The following is a 21979-nucleotide window of genomic DNA, read 5'->3' as shown; positions in this document are numbered from 1 at the left end:
ACATGCTGTAGACACGCAGGCCAACCCTACAGTAATATCCTCTCAGAAAAAGCACAATCATACAAAATATGACCCGTATTTGGTGTAATAAAGTGTATTTACGTATAATAAATAATTCACAGCTCTAGTTGTGACCCCAAAACAGAGTCAACGAAGAAAAATAGGTGCAACAAGCATTATACAAGTGATTACATTTGAGATGTTTGTACTGCATATTTAATAGTATATCTAGCATATTTAATAGTAATAGTATAATAGTAAAAGTAAATCTTACATTAATAATCTCTATGAGACTGCTCAATAAAAATAAAAACATGAAAAACAAGTCTGATCAAGAGATAATAGTTCAAAACATTAATTTAGGTCAGATGCCCAAAGTAGGGCCCAAGGAGCCAAAGTTGTAACCATTGATTTAGCCCACTATCCCATCTGAGAAGAGAGTGAGAATGATATAGAGGGAAGGGGCGAACACCTTTGAAAGAGACCATCATTTCTAGTTTGACATTTTCTTTAATTGTTTGTTTTATTGCTGAGATACAAAAAGAATACTGAAAGGAAATGTTTCAATTAATTATTTTAAATGAGTCTGATTTTTTTTATGTAAATACTGTCACTCGATAGATAGAGGACTACGCAGAAGACAGCGGTCAGCAAACCAAGGCAAAAACTAGTGTAAATCAAGTTGGGTTTTTGGCCCTTGGTAAGAAAACATTTGGGCACCCCTGCTTTAGGTAGCCTATATAAGAACACCTAAAGTACAGAAATATAATTTATTTATTATTATATATACATACAGTTGAAGTCATAATTATTAGCCCCCCTTTTTTTTCTTTTTTTTTAAATATTTCCCAAATGATGTTTAACAGAGCAAGGAAATTGGAGAAAGTCTTATTTGTTTTATTTTGGCTAGAATAAAAGCAGTTTTTAATTTTTTAAAACCCAATTTTGGGACAAAATTATTAGCCCCTTTAAGCTAATTTTTTTTTCGATAGTTTACAGAACAAACCATCATTATACAATGACTTGCCTAATTACCTTACCCTGCCTATTTCACTTTATTAACCTAGTTAAGCCTTTAAATGTTACTTTAAACTGTACAGAAGTGTCTTGAAAAATATCAAGTAAAATATTATTTATTCTCATCATGACAAAGATAATATAAATCAGTTATTAGAAATAGGTTTCTAAAACTATTGTATAGAAATGTGCTAAAACTATTTATATATATATATATATATATATATATATATATATATATATATATATATATATATATATATATATATATATATATATATATATATATATATATATATATATATAAATATATATATATATATTAAACAATTCTTTTCTTCATGGTTTTGTATCTAAGGTGTGCCAACCTTGTTTGTTGGGTTTCAGATTTATTAAAAATATATCACACCCTGCAAATAAAATGGCAAATGTTGTCACCACAATGTAAAAAAAAAAGTCTTCCTAAAACTGTCTATTCTCAATTTCTTAACTCTAAGGTTAATATTTTACTGCCTTCCAGAACAGCAAATGCCCTTGATAGCAAACCACTGAGTTAGTATTTATTTATTATTTACTAGACCAACGACGTCTGGCTGTAGGCTACAGTAAAAACTAATGATTCATTTATTTGTTGATTTGTGAATGCTGAAAACCTGCAACCATTGACATCCATATAGGAAAAACAAATGCTATGGAAGTTACAGGTTTCCAACTTTCTTTAAAGTATTGCCTTTATCGCTTAACAGAAGAAAGAAACTCACAAAGATTTACAACCACTTGAATAAACAGCAAACACGTTTTTATATTTGGGTGAGCTATCCTTTTAACTTATAGGGCTCTTATTACACACGTTTTATGCACTTACTATAATACCAATAAATTATGCATAATCACATGCAAAAACCCATAACCATAGTAAGTACTCCATATCGTTAATTAATGCCACTCAGTACTTTATGCTATAGATACACTGTAAAAATGAGACCGTAAAACAAAAAACAACTTAGTTTGTTTAAATGCATTTCATTTCGAGATTAGCACTGTCGCTTCACAGCAAGAAGGTTGCTGGTTCGAGTCCCGGCTGACATTTCTGCAGATGCTTTTTTCCCTGTGTTTGCTTGGGTTTCCTCCGGGTACTCCGGTTTCCCCCACAGTCCAAGGACATGTGCTATAGGTGAATTGAATAAACTAAATTGGCCATAGTATATGAGTTTGAATGAGTGTGTATGGATTTTCCCAGTGCTGGGTTGCAGCTGGAAGGGCATCCGCTGTGTAAAACATATGCTGGATAAGTTGGCAGTTCATTCCGCTGTGTCGACCACTGATAAATAAAGAGACTAAGCTGAAGGAAAATGAATGACTGAATAAAAGGCTTGTTTAAGACACCTCGAACACCTTGATAGTGCTCCCTATTGACCACAATAATGAAGTCTTTGAAATAAATTTTTTCCAATTGTCTTACTACTTGTCTGCGCTGCCATGTTCCAGTTCACCATTTTCAAGTTATTTCACCTTTAGTACCTGCTCTCAGCCGAAGGAAAATGAATGAATGAACATTTTGAGACATTGTAAAACCAAGTTGAGGACCAGTCAGAAAGCGACTCCTTCCAGCAGGTGACAGCATTGAGCTACTTGTTGGTCTGTTTTGACCATAACCCATTCGCCAAATAGAAGAAGAGTGTTGTCGTAGCAACCCGAAGCTTATATCGAGCGATAACTGTCCTCAAGCTTGATAAACTTATACGCATAGTAGCCTTATATACAGTGCTATATCTACTTTACTGCTCACCATTTGAAAAATCAGGTTTTAACAACTAACGCAAAGCTGGTACGTATACCATTTTGATATACAACCTCACGTTTTGTGAAGATGAACACGTTAAACCTTTAACTGTTAGTCATCCACTTGCACAGTTCAATCTAAGTTATTATGTCTTTCTTCTCTGTCTAGTGTTCAATGTCGGTGGTCAGCAGTCTGGTGCCTGCCCGTTTCCTCACTCTCATCGCGCACCTTGTAATAGTGATAATCATTTTCTGGTCTCGGGTAAGAAGTGTTCTTGTGTGTGTAATTGTTATTTTTATATCACACAACATCACTGCAGCCAGCTGTGTGTTTAAATGTGGAATGACCTACAGGAGTACAGTGTCCGAGCCTGTCTACCACTCGACTACACTAATGAAGAGTACACAGCAGAGGACACACGGTTGGGAAACACACTTTCTCTGTTCTGTATTGCTTCACAGTGGCTAAATGATAATATAATTATTTCGGTCATGTAGTGAGACTGAATAGTATTTTTTGATTCAACTTTATTGTCATTATACATGTACAAGGCAACAAAATGCAGTTGGGGTATACCTAGGAATGCGATAGCATCAAGTGCATGATATATGCACAGTGCTCAGCAAATGAGTACACCCCTTTGAAACAAAACAGATTTATTAAACAGATATATTTATTCAAATAATATTTTAGTCATCAAACATATTTAGAAATTGAAAGATATTACAATTACATTCAAGCAAAATAATCCAAAAAAGAAAAGAAATTACAACCTGCAAGATTTCAACTAAAATAGTCTTTTTTTTTTCATTCCGCAATACAGAATGTATTTTAATTGTTAATTAAATGTACCTTTTAATTTATGAAACAAAATACTTTAAAATCTTTTGATGGCTTTTCTTGTTTGACCCATTTACAGCATATTATTGTTTGACTGATAGTAAATTGTACATTATTTATATGTAGATGTGAATAATGTTATGGAGTCAGATATAGTAAGTCCTGTTCATGACGCTGTCCTAACCATTGTTTTTGGAATACAGGCTTGTGGTGGCATTATCCGTGACTCTTGGCCTGTTAGCCATCGAGTTGGTTGGGTTTCTCTGTGGAATCTCTATGTTCAACAACAACCAAGCTCTTCTGTGTATCCTTACCAGTAGCACATCACCACTATAGGTTATATATATACTGTAGGTGTTGATGCATATAAATTGTGTATTATTTTCTTATATTTTCATGGATCGGAGTCAAATCTTCAACTTATGATTAACGCAAACAGCTCCCATATGTGTGTCTAGTACTAGTTTCTTACACATCTCATCCAAAGTCTTCTGTTTTGTTCAGATTTTTGACAGTAAATTACCTGAAGTCATGGGTCGTAAAAAATTATATGGAGCTGTAATGTGGTCAAGACCTACCTGGTATATAAAGTCAATCTAGGGCCATATATACAGTTGAAGTCAGAATTATTAGCCCTTTTGAATTATTACCCCCCTGTTTATTTTTTCCCCAATTTCTTTTAACGGAAAGTAGATTTTTTTCAACACATTTCTGAACATAATAGTTTTAATAACTTATTTCTAATAACTGATTTATTTTAGCTTTGCCATAATGACAGTAAATAATATTTGACTAGATATTTTTTAAGACACTTCTATACAGCTTAAAGTGACATTTAAAGGCTTAACTAGGTTAACTGGTTTAACTAGGCAGGATAGGGTAATTAGGCAAGTTATTGTATAACCATGGTTTGTTCTGTAGACTATCGAAACAATATATAGCTTAAAGAGCAATAATTTTGACCTTAAAATGGTGTTTAAAAAAAAAAATGCTTTTATCCTAACCGAAATAAAACAAATAAGACTTTCTCCAGAAGAAAAAACCCTTTTGGAAAAATAATAATTCAAAGGGGGGCTAATAATTCGGACTTCAACTGTACGTGCAAAATAAAATAAAACTTTGCAAACAACAAATAAAGTATTGAGCAAAAAATAAATAAATGTAAATGAAAAAAATAAAAAATACATTTTGCTAACAAAAATAAAGAACTGCAAAGGGGAAAATTGAGAAATAAAAATGAAATTTAAACAAAAAAGGAACTGCAAATAAACATCAAGCAGTAAAAAAACAAAACAAAAAGATTTGCAATAATCAAAAAAAAACTATATATATTTGCAAAACATTTTTATAGCATTGCTTTTACAAAACCTGCCCGGTCAGTTGCAATTGTCATTTTAATTAGATTTTAGTCAACTGTGAGTTTGTGATGCTGTTTTCACTTTGTACTTCACGTTTCTGCGCCTTTCACTTTGTGGCCCTGATTTGACAAGGGGACTGAGTCAAGGGAACTTAGAGGTTTACCTAAGGCCTGCCGTAAACGCCCAAGTTCCCTTGACTCCACCCCTTTGTCAAATCAAAATGAGCATTGCAGTTGACTGGATGGGTTAGGTCAAGGCTAAAAATGTTTTGCAAATATTTATATATTTTTTTTTTCAGTTCTTTTTTTGTTTGCAAATGTAATTTTTATTTTTCAAAAATAAATTTTCCTTTGAATTTTTAAATTTTTGTTAGCAAAAACTATTTTTATTTCTGAAAAACAAGTTTTTGCTTGGGCGAGGCAGTGGCGCAGTAGGTAGTGCTGTCGCCTCACAGCAAGAAGGTCGCTGGGTCGCTGGTTCGAACCTCGGCTCAGTTGGTGTTTCTGTGTGGAGTTTGCATGTTTTCCCTGCCTTCGCGTGGGTGCTCCGGTTTCCCCCACAGTCCAAAGGCATGTGGTACATGTGAATTGGGTAGACTAAATTGTCCGTAGTGAGTGAGTGTGTGAATGTGTGTGTGGATGTTTCACAAAGATGGGTTGTGGCTGGAAGTTGGCGGTTCATTCTGCTATGGCAACCCTGGATTAAAAAGGGACTAAGCCGACAAGAAAAAGAATGAATAATTAAAGCTTTTGCTTTGCGATTTTTAGAGATTTGCATTTATTTTTTGCTCAATACTTTCAATTTTGTTTTAAAAATGTTCTTTTATTTTGCAAGTATATGGCCCTAGATTGACTCCACAACTTTAGCCATATGGTTTCCTTGAAAAAACAAAAGTTTAACAATTAACATAGCCTCGTATTATAAAACCTAACAAAGATATCTTTACTATTGCTTTCCAAAACTAAAAGCAGTACAAATCAATACAATTAGACAGACATGATAGACAATCCCAGTGGTAGAATGGCAGCAAAAGTCTGGTTTGTTAACAATAAAGGCATCATGATACAGGCACAGAATTTTATTTAACCGTCACTTTTCAGCTATTGGATGTCACAGCAGTGGCTCTGTGGCTTTGCTTTTCTTCATGTTTGAGCAATGGACCTGCAGCATTTACTGGTGGATCTTTTCCTTCTGCAGGTCAGTCGTTTAATGATTAACAGTCAAAGCATAACTTTAACTGTGAATGCCCTTTTCAATGAATTCGCTTTAACTTTGGTGTATTTGAAACATGTTTTCTTTCTCTATTTCAGTGTGATTCCAGCATTATATGAGATGGTCATTGTTGTTGTGGTGTTTGGATGTAAGAGAAAGCCTTTGTGAGTGTATCTGCCCTTTTGCTTTAGGAGAGTTGGATGTTTTCTTTCCATGACCGATGTACCAGAATAGCATTCACTCACTGGCACAATAAACTCCTGTTTTTCCACAACGCTTCTCTGGAGAGTTGCTGAATTGTTATGGGTGAGGGCTTAAAAGGATAGTTCAACCAAAAATAAAAATTCTGCCGTCATTTACTCACCCTTGTCTTGCTATAAACTCGTTTTAGTTCTTTGAACACAAAAGAAAATATTTTAAAGAAGATTGGAAACCTGTAATCATTGTCAACCATAGTTGGATAAACAAATATTATTGAATTTCATGGTTACAGGTTCATACAGGTTTCGAACAAGTTAGGATGTGTAATTGATGGCAGAATTGTTATTTTTTGGGTGAACTATCTCTTTACAAGTCAAGCTATTGAACTTTTATAAATACAGATATTTTTATAATGTTGAAAATATGTTAAACCTCTTGTGATGATTAAAGGCATTTTGTATTTTACAGTTTTTCTCCATTGGTTTGGCTTAATTCTGGACACAGAAATTCTCAACACTCTAAGGTCAGATTTGGCAAAACATAGTTCAGCACAACACTATAGCTCACTTGCAAAAGCACATATCTTTCCCAAAAATGATATTCAGCTTACAGTGCTGTGAAAAAAGCTGAACATACTGTTTGATTGGTCATCTGAGATGTGTTAAACTCCTCTGTCAAGTTCTAGTTACACCTGACTGTCAATTGCTGTAACAAATGAAAGGATGCTGACATGTTTTAGAGAGAACAACCTTTACACTGAGAATCAACATTCAGTTTAGATCAACTAGATCTATTCACTTAGGAATTGTGCTAAATGTAGGCTACCTGTACTTAATCATTTGGAAAGATATACTTAGGCATCGAGACATGTACTTAGACATTTGCAATTGAATGAAATGAATAAGAAAATCAATTCAATTGTGAACAATTGCCAAGTAGTTTGAAGGTTTGTCCATGTTGTTTTCAGACTGTAATTCCTGTTTCAAGAAATGAGCCAAACCGATAGAGAAAAACTGTTCAAATGTGAAGGCAAAATTGATGTTTATTTGCTTCACATTTTTCAACAGATTATGTACCCATAAAACTTGTATATTATGAACCCAGACAATATAAATTCTGCTTTCAGTATATATATATATATATATATATATATATAAATATATATACTAAATGTTATTTTATTTCTGTAAACTACTTAGGTTTTTTGGCATAAAATATTAAAACAAGAAGTAATTTTTACATTAATGTTTTACAACTCAAATTCCTATGAATTAATGGTTTAAATAAATTCAGTATTTGGGTGGAATAACGCTCATTTTCAATCACAACAAATAAAAAAGTGCACAAAAGCATGCACATCGTTTTAAATGAGTGTTCAGTCAAACAACAAAAAGTGCCAAAATATATATTCAAAAATGCGGCAACCCCAACCTATGGTGAAAAATCGAGTTTTCAAGCTGGTTAGACATACATGTGTGTGTGTGTATAAACACACTCAGTCCTTTTTTTTCAATTTAACAACATAAAAACGGTGGACCAATTGGAGAGGTTTTCAGAGTGACCGCAACTTTATGTAGGAGTACGGCCCCCCCGCCCACCAATATTGATTGTCAGGCGCATCAGCATCCTCAGTTTGTTGTTTCACGTCCGTCATTTTCAGCGTGTGAGTCAAAGAGATGCCACTAAAGGAACATCGGTGCTCTATTTTTAGATGTAAGGCTCATTGGGCTCAACACAAGATCAATGTTCTCCACATTATCCCTCTAATCGGAATTATTGTTTGTGCCTTTAGTTAGGTAGGTTTGCAAACATGTGAACTTTTTATTGCGTCTACCTTAAACTTCAGCCATTTGCATTTTTTGCGATCACAGAAGCTCCCTGTGATCTTAACAGCCGGCGACTTGAAACGCCGTTGTGTGTACCCTGATAGAAACCTATGTTTAGAATTTTAAAATGCATGGTGCTGCATGGTGCAATGATTCAGGACACTTTATGTTTCTGCCGCGCCACAGACAGTGTCTGGTGTGCCGTGTCCCAGCTTCGAGCGGTGTACAAGCTTGGTACTTGAAACTAGCACACAGTTGGCTGTAAAACTATACAAAGACACAAATGATCTTGTAGTCTCTGTTTGGTCTGTGTCCGAGTCGTACATGTACTGCTGAATGCTGGTTCTCTCACTCATGCTGCTTCTCTCTGTCTGCCTGTCTGTTGCAAACACAGAGCGGGGAGCTCTTGGCTCCGCCCCCTTGTTAGGTTGAGCAGGAAGCCGAAACTAATTTTCATGTGAAGCAACACACCCCTTAAATAGCGAGCTGTGTACACTCTGCCAAAATCACACTTTTTAACACATTGTAATAAAAAAATCTGAACTGTGTCTTGAACTGAACCTAAACTGGCACTCTCAGAAGAACCATAATATTAATATTAAATCATACAAAAGGGGTAAACTATGTGCCCTTTAAAGTAAAAAGGCCGATACAATGTGTGTAACACACAGCACACCAACTCTTCATCAGACAGTTTTCATCACAGTATGTTGCTAATTTTATACACTTCCGGATCGCATAATCTCATACATTATCTCACAACAAAAAAATAGAAAAATACACATAGTAAATTATATTTACAAGTTACATATTCAAAACGAAAACACAAAAACACATCCTAATAATACATCCCAAATAAAGAAAAAACTTAACAAAATACAACAAAGAAATGCAACAAAATATAGCCAAAAAAACTTTACCTGTGCAACTAATTAAACATGAAAGAAATGGACAAATATTAACCTCCTCACTTGACGAAGAGCCGTGTGCTCGAAACATTCTACACCTTGTGTCAGCCTTTTTAATTCATTAAATTGGCATTTTTGGTGCTTTGGTTTTGTCTCCTTTTTAAATATACAATCACAACAAATAAAAACATTTCTTCTGAACAATTTTCATTTTTTTAAATGACAAAAATATTTAGAAGACAATTTACGGAATAAAATAAATATTAAGATGTAACTCTAAGAAAAACTGAGAGTTTCTGGATATACACATACTAGTTATTTAAAAAAATTGTTGATTATCAATGACGTATTATTTTTAAGTAAACCTTTCAATTTGGAGTCATTTGGGTCTTTCTTAAGTGCATTTGGAAAGTATTCATAGCGCTTCACTTTTTCCACATTTTTTTGTTACACAGCCTTATTCCAAAATGTATTAAATTCATTTATTTCCTCAAAAGTTTTAAGATATTGTTTTTATTTTAAGCATAATTGCCTGTATCCTACATTAGCCGTAGCCCTTCAAGTCTAAAATAATCCCTTTGAAAAGTTAAAACCTGTGAGTGAAAAAAACATCAGTAACAAGAGAAAAGTTCAAGTGAATCCAATTCCCTGCATGATGTATTCCATCGGCTCACAGCGGTACATTTATATTTATTTTCTTAGCCAAACATCAAGGTGTTTGTTGATATGCTGTAGAACTGCCGAGAGAAGTTAGTCCTTCAAAGGAGTGATGAGTGTGTGAGCCTGCGAGGTACATGCTGAACTGAGCATAGCTGACTTTAGCTGGACCACACACACACTCTTTCATTAAGATGGATCAAAACACACAAATGAACAGTGACACTGTCCTACAATAACACAACATATGCACACTACCAAAGAAAATGGGGAAACCTTTGTTTTAGCTCAATATTAATTTCAATCTTGACATTTAAAATCCAGACAGACAGACAGACAGACAGACAGACAGACAGATAGACAGATTATAGTTTGCAGGAACCACAAAACACATGTGATTTGCAGCTAAGTTTAACCATAATAGAGTGAAAGTTTATCATTTTTAAGGCTTGTAACTGAGCATTTCTAGAGAGTTTAAAACCTGTGTGTGGAGTTGTCAAAGATTATTTGTAAAAAAAAAAAAAAGCTTTTCTTTCTTAGTATTTTTGTCTTGTTTCTAGTCCAAATACCTACATTTCAAAGCAAAACAAGATACCTCTTTTTTACAGATATTTTTGCTTGTTTTAAAGAAAAGAAAATGCTTAATTTTCTTATTTATTCTGAATTTGAAAACAAAACAATATTTTTACTTGATCTAAGTATTTTTTGATATTTCAAACGAGACAAAGTAAGAAAAGCATTGTGATTATTGCATATCTGTACCTGATTACTGTTAGACTGCACAGGAAATGGTCAAAGCTTTTCAGAACCTCTTGTGAGACGTATCGGTATCTCAAAATTTATTGCACAAAACTAAAATATCAAAATATCATATTTTTCCAATCTCGTGCAGCCCTAATAGATAGATAGATAGCTAATACATCGATTGATGGGTGCACTATAAAAAAAGCAGGGTTTCACACAATTCATTTATGCTGTTCCAACAAAAATCTATTAAGCTAACTTAACAAATTTAAGTAGATTGAATATAATTAATTAGCAATTATGTTATCTCAAAATAACCCCAATAATTGTGTTGTGTTCAGCATACTTTTAAGAGGTAGTTTAAACAAGCGGCAAAATAATTTTTTGTGTGTGTGAATAGAGAATAAATAAAAGTAATATTAATTAAAAAACAAAAAGATCAATTATCAAAAACCAATTTAGATTGATGGACACTAAAAAAATCTTGCCTAATTTTGTTTTAAATCAAGTGATTTTTTTTCCAGTCAGCTTAAAGCAACAAAGACATTTAGACTTTCTGTAATATAATTTTTTTATAGTGTAAATTGATTGATAAAAAAATAAAAATAGCTATTATTGGCCTATTTTCCTGAACAGAAGGAATGCAATTAAAGCCAGTGCTGAAAACCGTCTCTATGTCTGTAAGTGAAACCCCAGCTCTCCATTTCATCTCTGGTGGCACCTATTCATGTACCCTGATTTTCTTGGACAAAATCAATAGCTCCATTTCCAAGAAACTTCCCTCATATCCTCTAAATAATCCAACCTCTCGTCCTAACTTAAATAAACCATAGCAATCAATAAGGCAACTTCAGTCAAGACGCTGCATCGGCCTGTCTTTAATGAGCTCCACTCTCTCTGTGTACACAGCCCTATTTCCTCGGCAGCTCATGCAACTGTCTCCACACATATTATCTGCACGCTTTGCTCCCCATCGTTATTTTCGTCCTTGTCTCCGTTTGCCGCGACCCACCTCATCGCTGACCCCTCTGCTGTCTGTCGCACAGAGAAGCTCTCTTCACCTTAGGCCAATTAGTGTCAACTAGACACCAACAACATTGCTGACCTCTGGCTGGATAATTAAAATTAAATGGAGGTGCATCTTGACAAAAAAAAAAAAAAACGCCACTTCCGGCGCCGGGACCTTATCTTCTTCAGGGCTATTAGGTAGTGTCCACACGCCATACTTCACTCTCCAGTATTATTAAAAAGTAGAAGTGTCTTATGACAGCATCAAATAAACATGGTAATGATTATTGATTGAAGTTTTGTTGTGGATTTTATGAGATTTTAGCCTCCACTTTTCTCTGCACTTCTAGTTTGGGGAACTTTCATTCAATAGAACTGAAACAAATAATTTAAAATAATGAGGTTCTGCAACAAATATATCTGACAACTATATATGTTCATATCCGTAGTGAAAACTAAGAGTGAGCTGTGTTAATCTTTGTTTTAGTCAACATTATACTGCTGCAGAAAGGCTTGTTTGGGTTTTGGGCTAAATAATGGCCTGCTGGAAAGCAATTTGTCAATTCGAATATAATTAATTGCAATATAATAGTTAAATAAAAATATAGTGGTATATTAGGGGAGCGCGGGGCACAAAGTAATGCGGGGAAAAATGTAACACAGAGTTTTAAGGTATTTGCTCAGGGTTAATCATGGCATGCTTTTGAGGTTTTCGCACAGTGTCAGCAGATGTCTTCCTGCCAATAATTGAAAAACGGGAGAAACCATTTTGCAGCATTATTTATTTATCTGTGAAAGTATGAACCTAAAATCTTATATTGTTGTGATTACCGTCTTCTAGGCTAAAAGATGAAACCATTTTGAAAGATGTAAGAAACACACAGTGACTGCTTGCCAGTTTTGAATTAAACACGACACAATGGGGTTAGATGTAACAGGGTGTTACAATTAAGCCACACACTGTTGGACACCAATTAAACAAACACTTTTTTTTTTCAATTTTAAGTGTAATGTTGAGAACTTTTTAAACAAAATTATTTTTAATAGAATTTTTTTTTGAAAGACAAAATTTTTTTTGTTGCTAATACTACAAATAAATGCATTGTATAATGATGGATTATAATCCCAATAAATCTAAATGTGTTTTTCCAATAAATAAATAAACATTCTGTGCTTTGTAGAATAAAAAATAAATTGATCTATAGGTACTGAGAAAATATAGCTATTAAAAGTAAACTAAATTTAAATTAATTGTGTTTAATCTGCCTTTTTAAGCATGCGTTACAACTAACCAACCCTCTGTCTGTTACAACTTGCCCCGCTGGTGGGGTAAATAGTAACATTTTTACTCCTGGCACTTTTGTCAAAACTGCACAGAACCTATAGGTCCGGCGATCATACTTTCAGTGCTCATTTGTAGGAAAGGCTTGTGTTTTGTTGGTAAAATACAAATGGTTTGTCGAACCGCAAAACTTTGTTAATTATTTAACCAAAACCAAAAAGTATTACTTTGTGCCCCGCTCTCCCCCCTAAACTCACTGTACCCAATATTTTAAGACACCTGACTAATTGTTTCCTGTTGAATGAAAGTTAGCTACTATACTACATAATTCACCTAGAGCATTATGAGGCGGGAAAATGGACAGACTGTCTAGATTCTCTTATACTACTAAATGCTAAAAGTTAGCTGAATTGTAGACTACTGTAGTGGTTAGTAGTTTAACTTTTTTGTATATTCACCATACCACACCAAAGTAGTTTTAAATATCACTAGCCAAGCATGAACAGTAGAGGGCGCTAGCACGTATGCTAATAGTTTGGCGATGCCAATTAGCATTTATTTAGCGAAAAAATACATGTTTTTTTTTTTAACCCTGCTTTCCAAATGTTAATCAGCTTTATAGTAGACATATATTGACTGCATAATGTGACAACATTTCTTAAAAAAAAAAAAAAAAAACTCATAAGCTGCAGTATAGATTTTAATACTTGCATGCTAATAAAGTTCAACTCTCATCATTATGGTGACATTAAGCAGATAATTTGTGTCAGTTGAGTAGATCAGTGGACAGTCATTAGTGTTCATGTGTGAATTATACAGTTTGTAACATCTAGCATTAAATTGTGCAAAACAAAATTTGCCTTTTTTATGTAGGCTATATTTCTATAATTCAGTTTTTTTATTATCACTTGTATGGATTTGATCTTTTTGCAACATCAGCCCACTTTATGTTTTATATTTGACATTTAAAAGGGTGTATGCTTTCTCAGTGCAATGACTGTTGGTTTAAGGTTTAACCTATGTTTTAGGTTGTATATTTACTATGTACAAAGTTTTTAAAGCATTTCAGGATTCATAAATTGCGCAGATGCCTGTAATATTCTGAGCACGGTCACTAAGAACAGGTTTATTTATGTAAATTTATTTGCAATTCAAGTATTTAGTGTTTTTTTTTTTTTTGCTTTTCTGTTTTTTCTGCTGTGACAAAGTAACATAAAGACATATTCCAGAGCATACACCATGGTTAAAATAAACTATACAAAATTAGGAGGAAAAAAAGTATATAAATGTAAGCATTAATACATAAAAATAAATAAATATCATAAAAATGTCTAATTTTTGGTAATTTTAAAAGATGTTATGCTAAAGTCTGAATTAAGTGGGTTTAACATACTTGATTTTATTCATTAAAATATAATGTGCTTTAGTAGACATGCTAATTTCATTTTAATTATGATTATTATTATGATTATTTAAATGTGAAGATCACAATTTGTCAGCCTGCAAAAGAACAATATAATATATCTGACAACATTTGCAGATATAAAAACTTGTATAATGTAACAATTGCTTTCATATTTAATTACTAGTTTGATACTTTTTTTCAAATTGTTTTTTAAATTATTTTGATCAATGAAGAACATGATATTTCTAAAAATATCAATTTAATCATTTACAAACATAAAATATAACATCATATCATTCATTTAAATAGTATATAACATTTCAGCTTAATAGAAAAATATAAATGTCCCACCTATGTTTGTGTTCCCTGTATTAAAGTCATGACCTTGCTAACTTTGTGCACTTAATGTGTTAAATAGCAAGAGGTCTTTTAATATTTATTCTATAATGTTGTTGAAACATTTATTGTGCTCAAGTAAGAAGCTCACACAGAAAAGTGCCATCTCGCTTCCCACAGCAGCCATGATGTATTATAGGTAGTGTGACTATTCTAATAAACACGGTCGGGGTAATTAAGGCACGGAGAGGCAGCAGACAGTGGTGGTCTTGGGACAACACGAAACGATAAATCACAACTCCTGGTTCCGCCTTCTCGAGCGTGGCCGATCACACTCACCGAGAAAGCAATTCTGCCAACGTGGCTTTGCACATTTGTCTTCATCAGCCTCTGGTTGTTTTGGGGCCGGTCTGAATTTGCCGGTTCCCATGGTAATCAAACAAGCTGGAGATATCAAATGTGTCCATTTTAATGTCAGCAATGGCATAACATTTAGGGCGAGCCTGCAAGCTAACCGCATGTTGAATTATGGAGACCGGAGTCAACTAGATTAAACTGTGAATTTAAGGCTGCATGCTTTTTTTTTCAAGAGTGGATAGAGTTGGTTGCAAGTAGGCAACAAGTTTTTAAATGTCAGTTTTCATATATACTTGACAATGTTGTTAACTAAAAATTTATTTCAACTGAATATTTATATGACAACAGCATTTTGGGGCTTGGAAAATGATAAAAGTTTTGAATGCCAGTGTATTACATCAATAAATGCGCATATGCTTCTACAATTCACCCACAGCAATGTCAGACTATAGGACTGTGTTTCTTTATAAAGTGATATACACTCACCAGCCACTTTATTAGCTACACCTGTCCAACCATTTGTTAATGCAAATTTCTAATCAGCCAATTACATGGCGGCAATTTAATGTATTTAGGCATGCAGACATGGTCAAGACAGTCTGCTACAGTTCAAACCGAGCATCAGAATTTGGAAGAAAGATGATTAAAGTGAGTTTGAGCGTGGCATAGTTCTTGGTGCCAGATGGGCTGGTCTGATATTTCAGAAATTTCGAATCTACTGGGATTTCCACGCACAACCCTTTCTAGGGTTCACAGAGAATGGTCCGAAAAAGAGAAAATATACATTTCTGGAGATCACAAATTTTGTAGCCAGAAGTACGTGTGGCTGCATTCCATCTTTAAAATGAATGATAGCATGAGGCAGTATGATGCCTTCCCTTTCAAGCTTACCAGCTGACCGCTTACCTTTGTATGAATGGCTTTCCCGCGGTTACAGTTTGTTCAGTGGCTTGAAGCGGATATTGGCTATTTTAGGACACAGAGAAGAGGTGACAGTGGTGACGAGGTTCGAGTCCGGCAAGGAACGGTTCCAGATAGCAAGTAAGACAAAAACAAAAGCCAAAAAAATTTAACAAACAAGTAAATAACAAGGTGAAAATGTGGTAAAAATCAGGGGGCTTTTCTTTTTCTAGATTGCTTTTCAAAACACTGTTGGTTGGGTTAGGAAAGTGGGTGGGTGGGGAGATCGGACAGTCGGTCAGTCAGTCAGCCGACATCGGCCTCTGGTGAATTTACTTGAGAACAGAAGGGAATGGCACGCGTGAGAGAAATTCAAGACGTCCTCGCCGCAGCCTGCAGTGAGGACAGTTGATGTAGGCGATCATCAATTATGTAGTGGACCTTGTACAGCCCACTAAGGTAACGCCCATGCTACTGTGATTTGGGTTTATGGTTGGAAGAGGTGTAGGTGATCGTCAATTATGTAGTGGACCTTGTACCGCCCACTAAGGTAACGCCCACGCTACTGTGATATTTGGGTTTAGGGTAGGGGGAGGTGTAGGCAATTGTCAACTGTGTAATAGATTTGATCAACTATGTTATCAACTCAAGAATTTTGAGATCTCTAAAAGCATATACAGCGGCCTCTGGTGGATTCGCAAAAAGATAAACTGCAAAAAAACATACACCCTGGGACAAAATTGCCACTGTCCAGAATGTATATAGGGCTACGTTTTCAGAATGAGTCTGGGTTGGATACTTTACACAATACATTTTTTTTTAATTGTGAGATTTTTAACTCAAAAACATCTTTCTGAATTATGAGTCAGTATCTGTTAGAGATCGGGACGAAAGTCTTAGTTCTTTTCTTGTAATTCAGACCTTACATCTTGAGATTTTTAACTTATGTCTGTACACTAATCTGAGTTTTAAAATCACATCAAACACAAAATTGCAATTTGTAAAAAAGCTATTTCAAAACAAAAGTGTCACCAAAAAATATTTACATGACATTTTTTATTACATCTTGTGATAATATTTGGGGTTTAAAATACTAACCATTTCCCTGTACGAACAGAATTGAGTTCAAAACAAACTAAACAAAGGATAAGGGCTCGCCGGGTCAGGTGTCTGGCTTTTGTCCAAACGCCTCAGGACACCTCAGATCTGGACAGATGTCATTCAAGCACACCTGAGCCCTGCATAAAAGTGAGAGGCAACAAAACAGAGGTGTGTAAGGTGTCAGGAGAAAAGTAGGTCTGAACTGGACTGGACTGAGAGAGAGGAGGCTATGGAGCATCTGCCTCTGAGGGACAGAGAGGCAACAGCAACCGCTGGAGCAGGAGATTCAGCCAGACAGAACACAAAACCCAGGAGCAGCCATGACACATGATGGACACTAAGAGGCAGAGAGAGCTTGTTTTTTTTCCACTCCACCCAAATGCATTAGCTATTCCGATCCTGTGCTGGAGGATCTTAAAGCAAAGGACAGAAGCCATTCCAGAAGCTCCAGTGATGTTGTAGCCGCAGAACTGTGGCTGCATAAAGCCAGGCTTCACTGATCCTCTCCTGACTGAGATGAGACGAGACAAGTTGAACATGGGAAGTTTGGTCAATAAATAAGTCTGTGAACTTTATATAAAAAATACAAATATTTCAAAATGTGCACTTTAAAAAATACATGGATCCACACAATTCCTTCATGTTGTCCCAACACAAATCGATTCATTTAACTTAATTGTGTTGACAAATTTGAGTGGATTGAACAAAAAACAATTAACTTGACCCCCCCCCCCCCCCCCAAAAAAAAAAAAAACCTCAATAATTGTTTGATTCAGCTCATTTTAAATAAGTAGTTTGAACAATCAGCAAATAAAATTAGCTTAGAAACATTAGGTTTTACCATAATTACTATAATCTTCATTGTTCAAAACAATTTACGGAATTTTATTCGTGGCTTTCTCATGATAGCAGAACAAGTCACTTCAACAAAGAACATTTCTTCTGTGGACAAGACCGTCTCCAAAATTAAGGAAAAGCAATGACTGTATCACAAAGAAAGTTTACAACTAAAATTTCTGAAGGTTGAAGTCAAAAATAAGGAATAATTATACAGACTCGTGGTTTAAACTACTTCAAATGACACCAAAAGTCTCTCAGAGAACATCACTAGTCTTTCAGAGGACATCACTAGCCTCTCAGAGAACATCAGTAGTTTCTTACAGGACATTATTAGTCTCTCACAGGACATCACTAATCTCTTAGAGGACATCAGGACATCACTAGTCTCTTTAGACATCACTAGTGTTTTACAGGACATCACTAGACTCTAATAGGACATAACTACACTCTTAAAAATTGCTGTTAATTTACAGCAAAATTTTAACAGTATAATCCTGTATTGTCAAAAGCAGTATGTTGCTGTTTTTTAATGTTTTTTGAAATGACATAGATGAAATTTAACATTATTTTACTGTTTCTATCACACTAATGTAAAAAAACAGCAATCAACAGTATTTTTTGAACAGAAGACGTCAGCCATCAAGTGGATTTTCATGCTTCTTTTTACTGTGACTTACTTGGTGAGTGCACCTTTATTTTGCTCATTTTACACAAAATACACATTTGTGATTGCACATAGGCTAACTGGATGCTGATTTTGTAACTTTTTTACATCTATTTTAGTGCTAAATCTGTTAATGTGCAAACTGCATCTGTATTGACTGGAACTGAATTTCTGACAGATATTTCCTGATTACACGGTAAGTCAGAATATGATAATTAAAAATGATATAGGTTAAAAGCTTTTCTACAAAGTTAGTTTTTAAACATATGTAGCAACAAAGTAGTATTGATTTATGTAGCATGATGAAAAGATTGTCATCTCATAGCTAGTTTTAGCTTTAGCTTTTAATAGCTAGTTTAATAGCTAGGACATCACTAGTCTCTTGGGACATAACTAGTCTCTTACAGGACATCACTAGTATCTCAGAGGACATCACTAGTCTCCTACAGGACATCACTAGTCTTTCAGAGGACATCACTGGTCTCATACAGGACATCACTAATCCCTCAGAAGATCACTAGTCTCTTTGGACATAACTAGTCTTACAGGACATCACTAGTCTCTTAGGACATCTTAGGAAATCACTAGTGTCTTACAGGACATAGTCTTTTTCGACATCATTAGTGTCACTAGTCTCTCTCAGATTATCACTATCACTATTTATACTTTTCTATCAGGTTTAGATCAGGATTCTGAGATGCCATGTAATTTTTTTCAGTGTTTTCAGCTTCAGGGAACTGTGACAGAATGTGACAGAAGGCACATTGTTCTGCACGAAAACTGCTGGCTGATTGCAGAGGGAGTTTCTGATAAACATTTGCAGCATATAACTGCATAATAGGCTGAAAACATCCCCCCAAACCATGACACTTCCTCTTCCACCTTTGACTTCTGAACACACTTTGGTTTCTTTATTTCCTCAAACATACAAAATGATTTCCATTGCACCCAAATAAATAACATTTCTTTCATCACATAAGTGAACTTTGGACCAGTTATCTGTCCACACAACATACTCCTGCAGCACAGGTTAGTCCTGACGCTTGGTTTATTCTGTTGATAAGAAGTTTGGTTAGCCTTAAGCCTAGATTCTCTGAAACGTAGAGAAACAGTGTGCTTCATCCTGTTTAGTGCCAAAATCTCTCCTCAAGCGACCATAAAGGTGGATATTCTGTTGCTAATTTGGTGTTGTTGTCTGACCTCTGTGGACATAAGATGTAAATTAATAACATGTCTAAGAAGGTGGAGTTCTACAACACACCCACTGATAATGTCATCTTAATGGACCAATGGTACACTATAAAAGATGACCGTAATTTTAAGGGTAAAAAAAAACTGTAAAAAATGCTACAGTAAAAATCCGTAACCTGGTTACCAGGACATTTACTTAATATATGACTGTAAATGGACATTCCCAGAATTCAAGAATTTCCTACTTCAAAACACTGGTGTATAATACTATAAACTAATGAAAACTTCTGATTTTTAACAGTAACGTTCTGGCAACCACAACTGTCGTTTTTTTGCCATAAATTGTACAGATTTTTTTACAATGTAGCTTAAAGGTGTTTAGGAGCCAAAACAAACTCCTCCAAATGTAGACTTTGGTGAGCTGTTTAGAACTGCCGAAATGAACTTACATTTGCCCAGATTTCATTTTAAGTACACCAGAATCTTAAGCAGTTTAACATTTAAGAAATTGCAGGTTGTTGTTTGACAATGCCTTTGAGGACTACGACTGGGACTTCTGTTTCCTACCTCAACTTGCTACTACAAATGGATGCTCCCTCTCAACAGCTTAGGCCATGATGTCAAGCAAAGGCTTGTTTTTACACAACAAGGCAAAAAGTCACTTTCCAAAATGTTTCAGGTCTCTGTTCCTGTCTGGTGGAAAAAGAGATTCCAACCTCCACTCAAAACTCAAAACTGTGGGAACCATCCATCACATCTTCAAGAAGCAGCTGAAGACAAACGACTTCACCACTGAACTCCTAATTTCTTATTCCTCTAGCTTGTTTTCTAATTCTGATGTCTAATAAACATGTACTGTTCAAGTCAGAATTATTAGCCCTTCTGAATTATTAGTCCCCCTGTATATTTTTCCCCAATTCCTGTGTGACGGAAAAGAGAAAAATGTTTTGTCAACACATTTCTAAACATAATAGTTTTAATAACTCATTTCTAACAATCGTTCTTTTATCTTAGCTATGATGGCAGGGCATAATATCGTACTAGATATATTCAAGATACAAGTATTCAGCCTAAAGTGACATTTAAAGGCTTAACTAGATTAATAAGGTTAATTAGGCAGGTTAGGGAAATTAGGCAAATCATTGTATGATGATGGTTTGTTCTGTAAAAAAAAAAATAATAATAATATAAAATAATATATATATATTATTATTAGGGATATTATATAATATATTAGGGATGCACTGATACCGATACCAGTATCGGGTCGATACTGTAATTGAGATGGATGTGATTTGTGTTCTTACCTGACTTCAATGTCTTAATGTATTAATTAATGTATTATATATTAATAGCTTAGCCCTTATAAACAATCAGTTTATAAAATAAATTATTAACGAATCTATAGGCTACTGAAGAATCAACCAAATATGAAATATGATCCTTGCATAATCACAACTAAACACGCTAGCACTCATTTTATATATAAACTATCTGATGTGTGGATATAATGATTTGATGTGTGGCTGCAAGTCACAGTTACTTTACTGCATTTTCTAATATTAAATTTAAATTAAATTTTCATTCGATTAAAAGCTGAAATATTGCCAGACAGACAAAGCAACCTTTGGAAGAGAGCGCTCTTGTACGCCTATTCATTATTGATTTTTCAACATTAAATGCATAATAATCAAGTGCAAAAAAGAACAGCTGAACTTCCTTGCTACAGGCAAAAAAAGCAAAAAACGAACAACTAAATTGCACTTTCATTGAAACCAAATCTATGAAGTATCGGTACTGGTACTCTGTATCGGCTTGCACTCGAATTGGTTTGTAAAAAAAGTGGTATCGGTTCATCATTAATATATATAGACTAAGGGGGATAATAATATTGACCTTAAAATAGTTTTCAAAAAAAAATTAAAAACTGCTTTTATTCAAGCCAAAATAACAAATAAGACTTTCTTTAGAAGAAAAAAAATATATTATAGGAAATACTGTGAAAATTTCCTTGCTCTGATAAACATAATTTGGAAAATAATTGAAAAAGAAAAAAGATTTACAGGAAGGCTAATCATTTTTGACTTTAACTGTATGTATCTATAGACTTGTATCTCATGTAACTGAATTTATTCTATTTACTCTATAACTATCAAAAGCAAGATTGCAATTATAAAATCATGGAGTCTTTGAGAAAGAGAAAAAGAGCACATGACAATCAAATGCACTTCACATGTGAGCCCGAGGGAGGAGCCGCAAGAACAGTGATGTGTGTGGAGGTCTGAATACACTGCCTGAGGGGCTGAGGAAATTTTATAGAAGAAATAAAAGGCTGATCTCTGTGTCCTG

At 34.5% G+C, this 21979-nt stretch overlaps 2 protein-coding genes across 11 annotated transcripts in view; one reads left to right on the top strand and one right to left on the bottom strand.

Moving 5' to 3' along the window:
• Positions 1-2686: 2686 nt before the first annotated feature.
• The window catches only part of tmem107l (transmembrane protein 107 like), a 44249-nt gene continuing 24956 nt past the window's right edge, over positions 2687-21979 (top strand). For 2 of the 10 annotated variants that reach the window (XR_015522860.1, XM_087305832.1), the window contains exons 1-7: positions 2687-2845; positions 2969-3061; positions 3154-3221; positions 3844-3944; positions 6099-6195; positions 6309-6374; positions 6880-6934. Coding sequence is in view for 3 of the 10 variants with exons in the window: in XM_087305832.1 (XP_087161958.1) it covers positions 2975-3061; positions 3154-3221; positions 3844-3944; positions 6099-6195; positions 6309-6374; positions 6880-6934 (474 nt within the window). In the remaining 7 variants the exon portion in view is untranslated. Of the gene's footprint in view, positions 2846-2968; positions 3062-3153; positions 3222-3843; positions 3977-5845; positions 6196-6308; positions 6485-6879; positions 6935-11455; positions 11845-15909; positions 16294-16384; positions 18456-18558; positions 18636-19157; positions 20497-21979 lie in introns of those variants that run through there. The other 8 variants (XR_015522863.1, XR_015522862.1, XR_015522859.1 and 5 more) reach the window with 8 other exon arrangements.
• Positions 16874-21979, bottom strand: part of LOC147831317 (uncharacterized) — a 76652-nt gene continuing 71546 nt past the window's right edge. The window contains exon 6 of the transcript XR_015523690.1: positions 16874-17446. The gene's annotated coding sequence lies outside the window, so the exon portion shown is untranslated. The remainder of the gene's footprint in view (positions 17447-21979) is intronic.

The sequence above is a fragment of the Danio rerio genome, chromosome 23 (assembly GCF_052040795.2).
Source record: "Danio rerio strain M-AB ecotype USA chromosome 23, GRCz13ab, whole genome shotgun sequence".
In the NCBI taxonomy this organism is placed as follows: Eukaryota; Metazoa; Chordata; class Actinopteri; order Cypriniformes; family Danionidae; genus Danio; species Danio rerio.
Note: the sequence above shows the minus strand (reverse complement) of the source record. Positions and strands in the feature narration are given on the sequence as shown.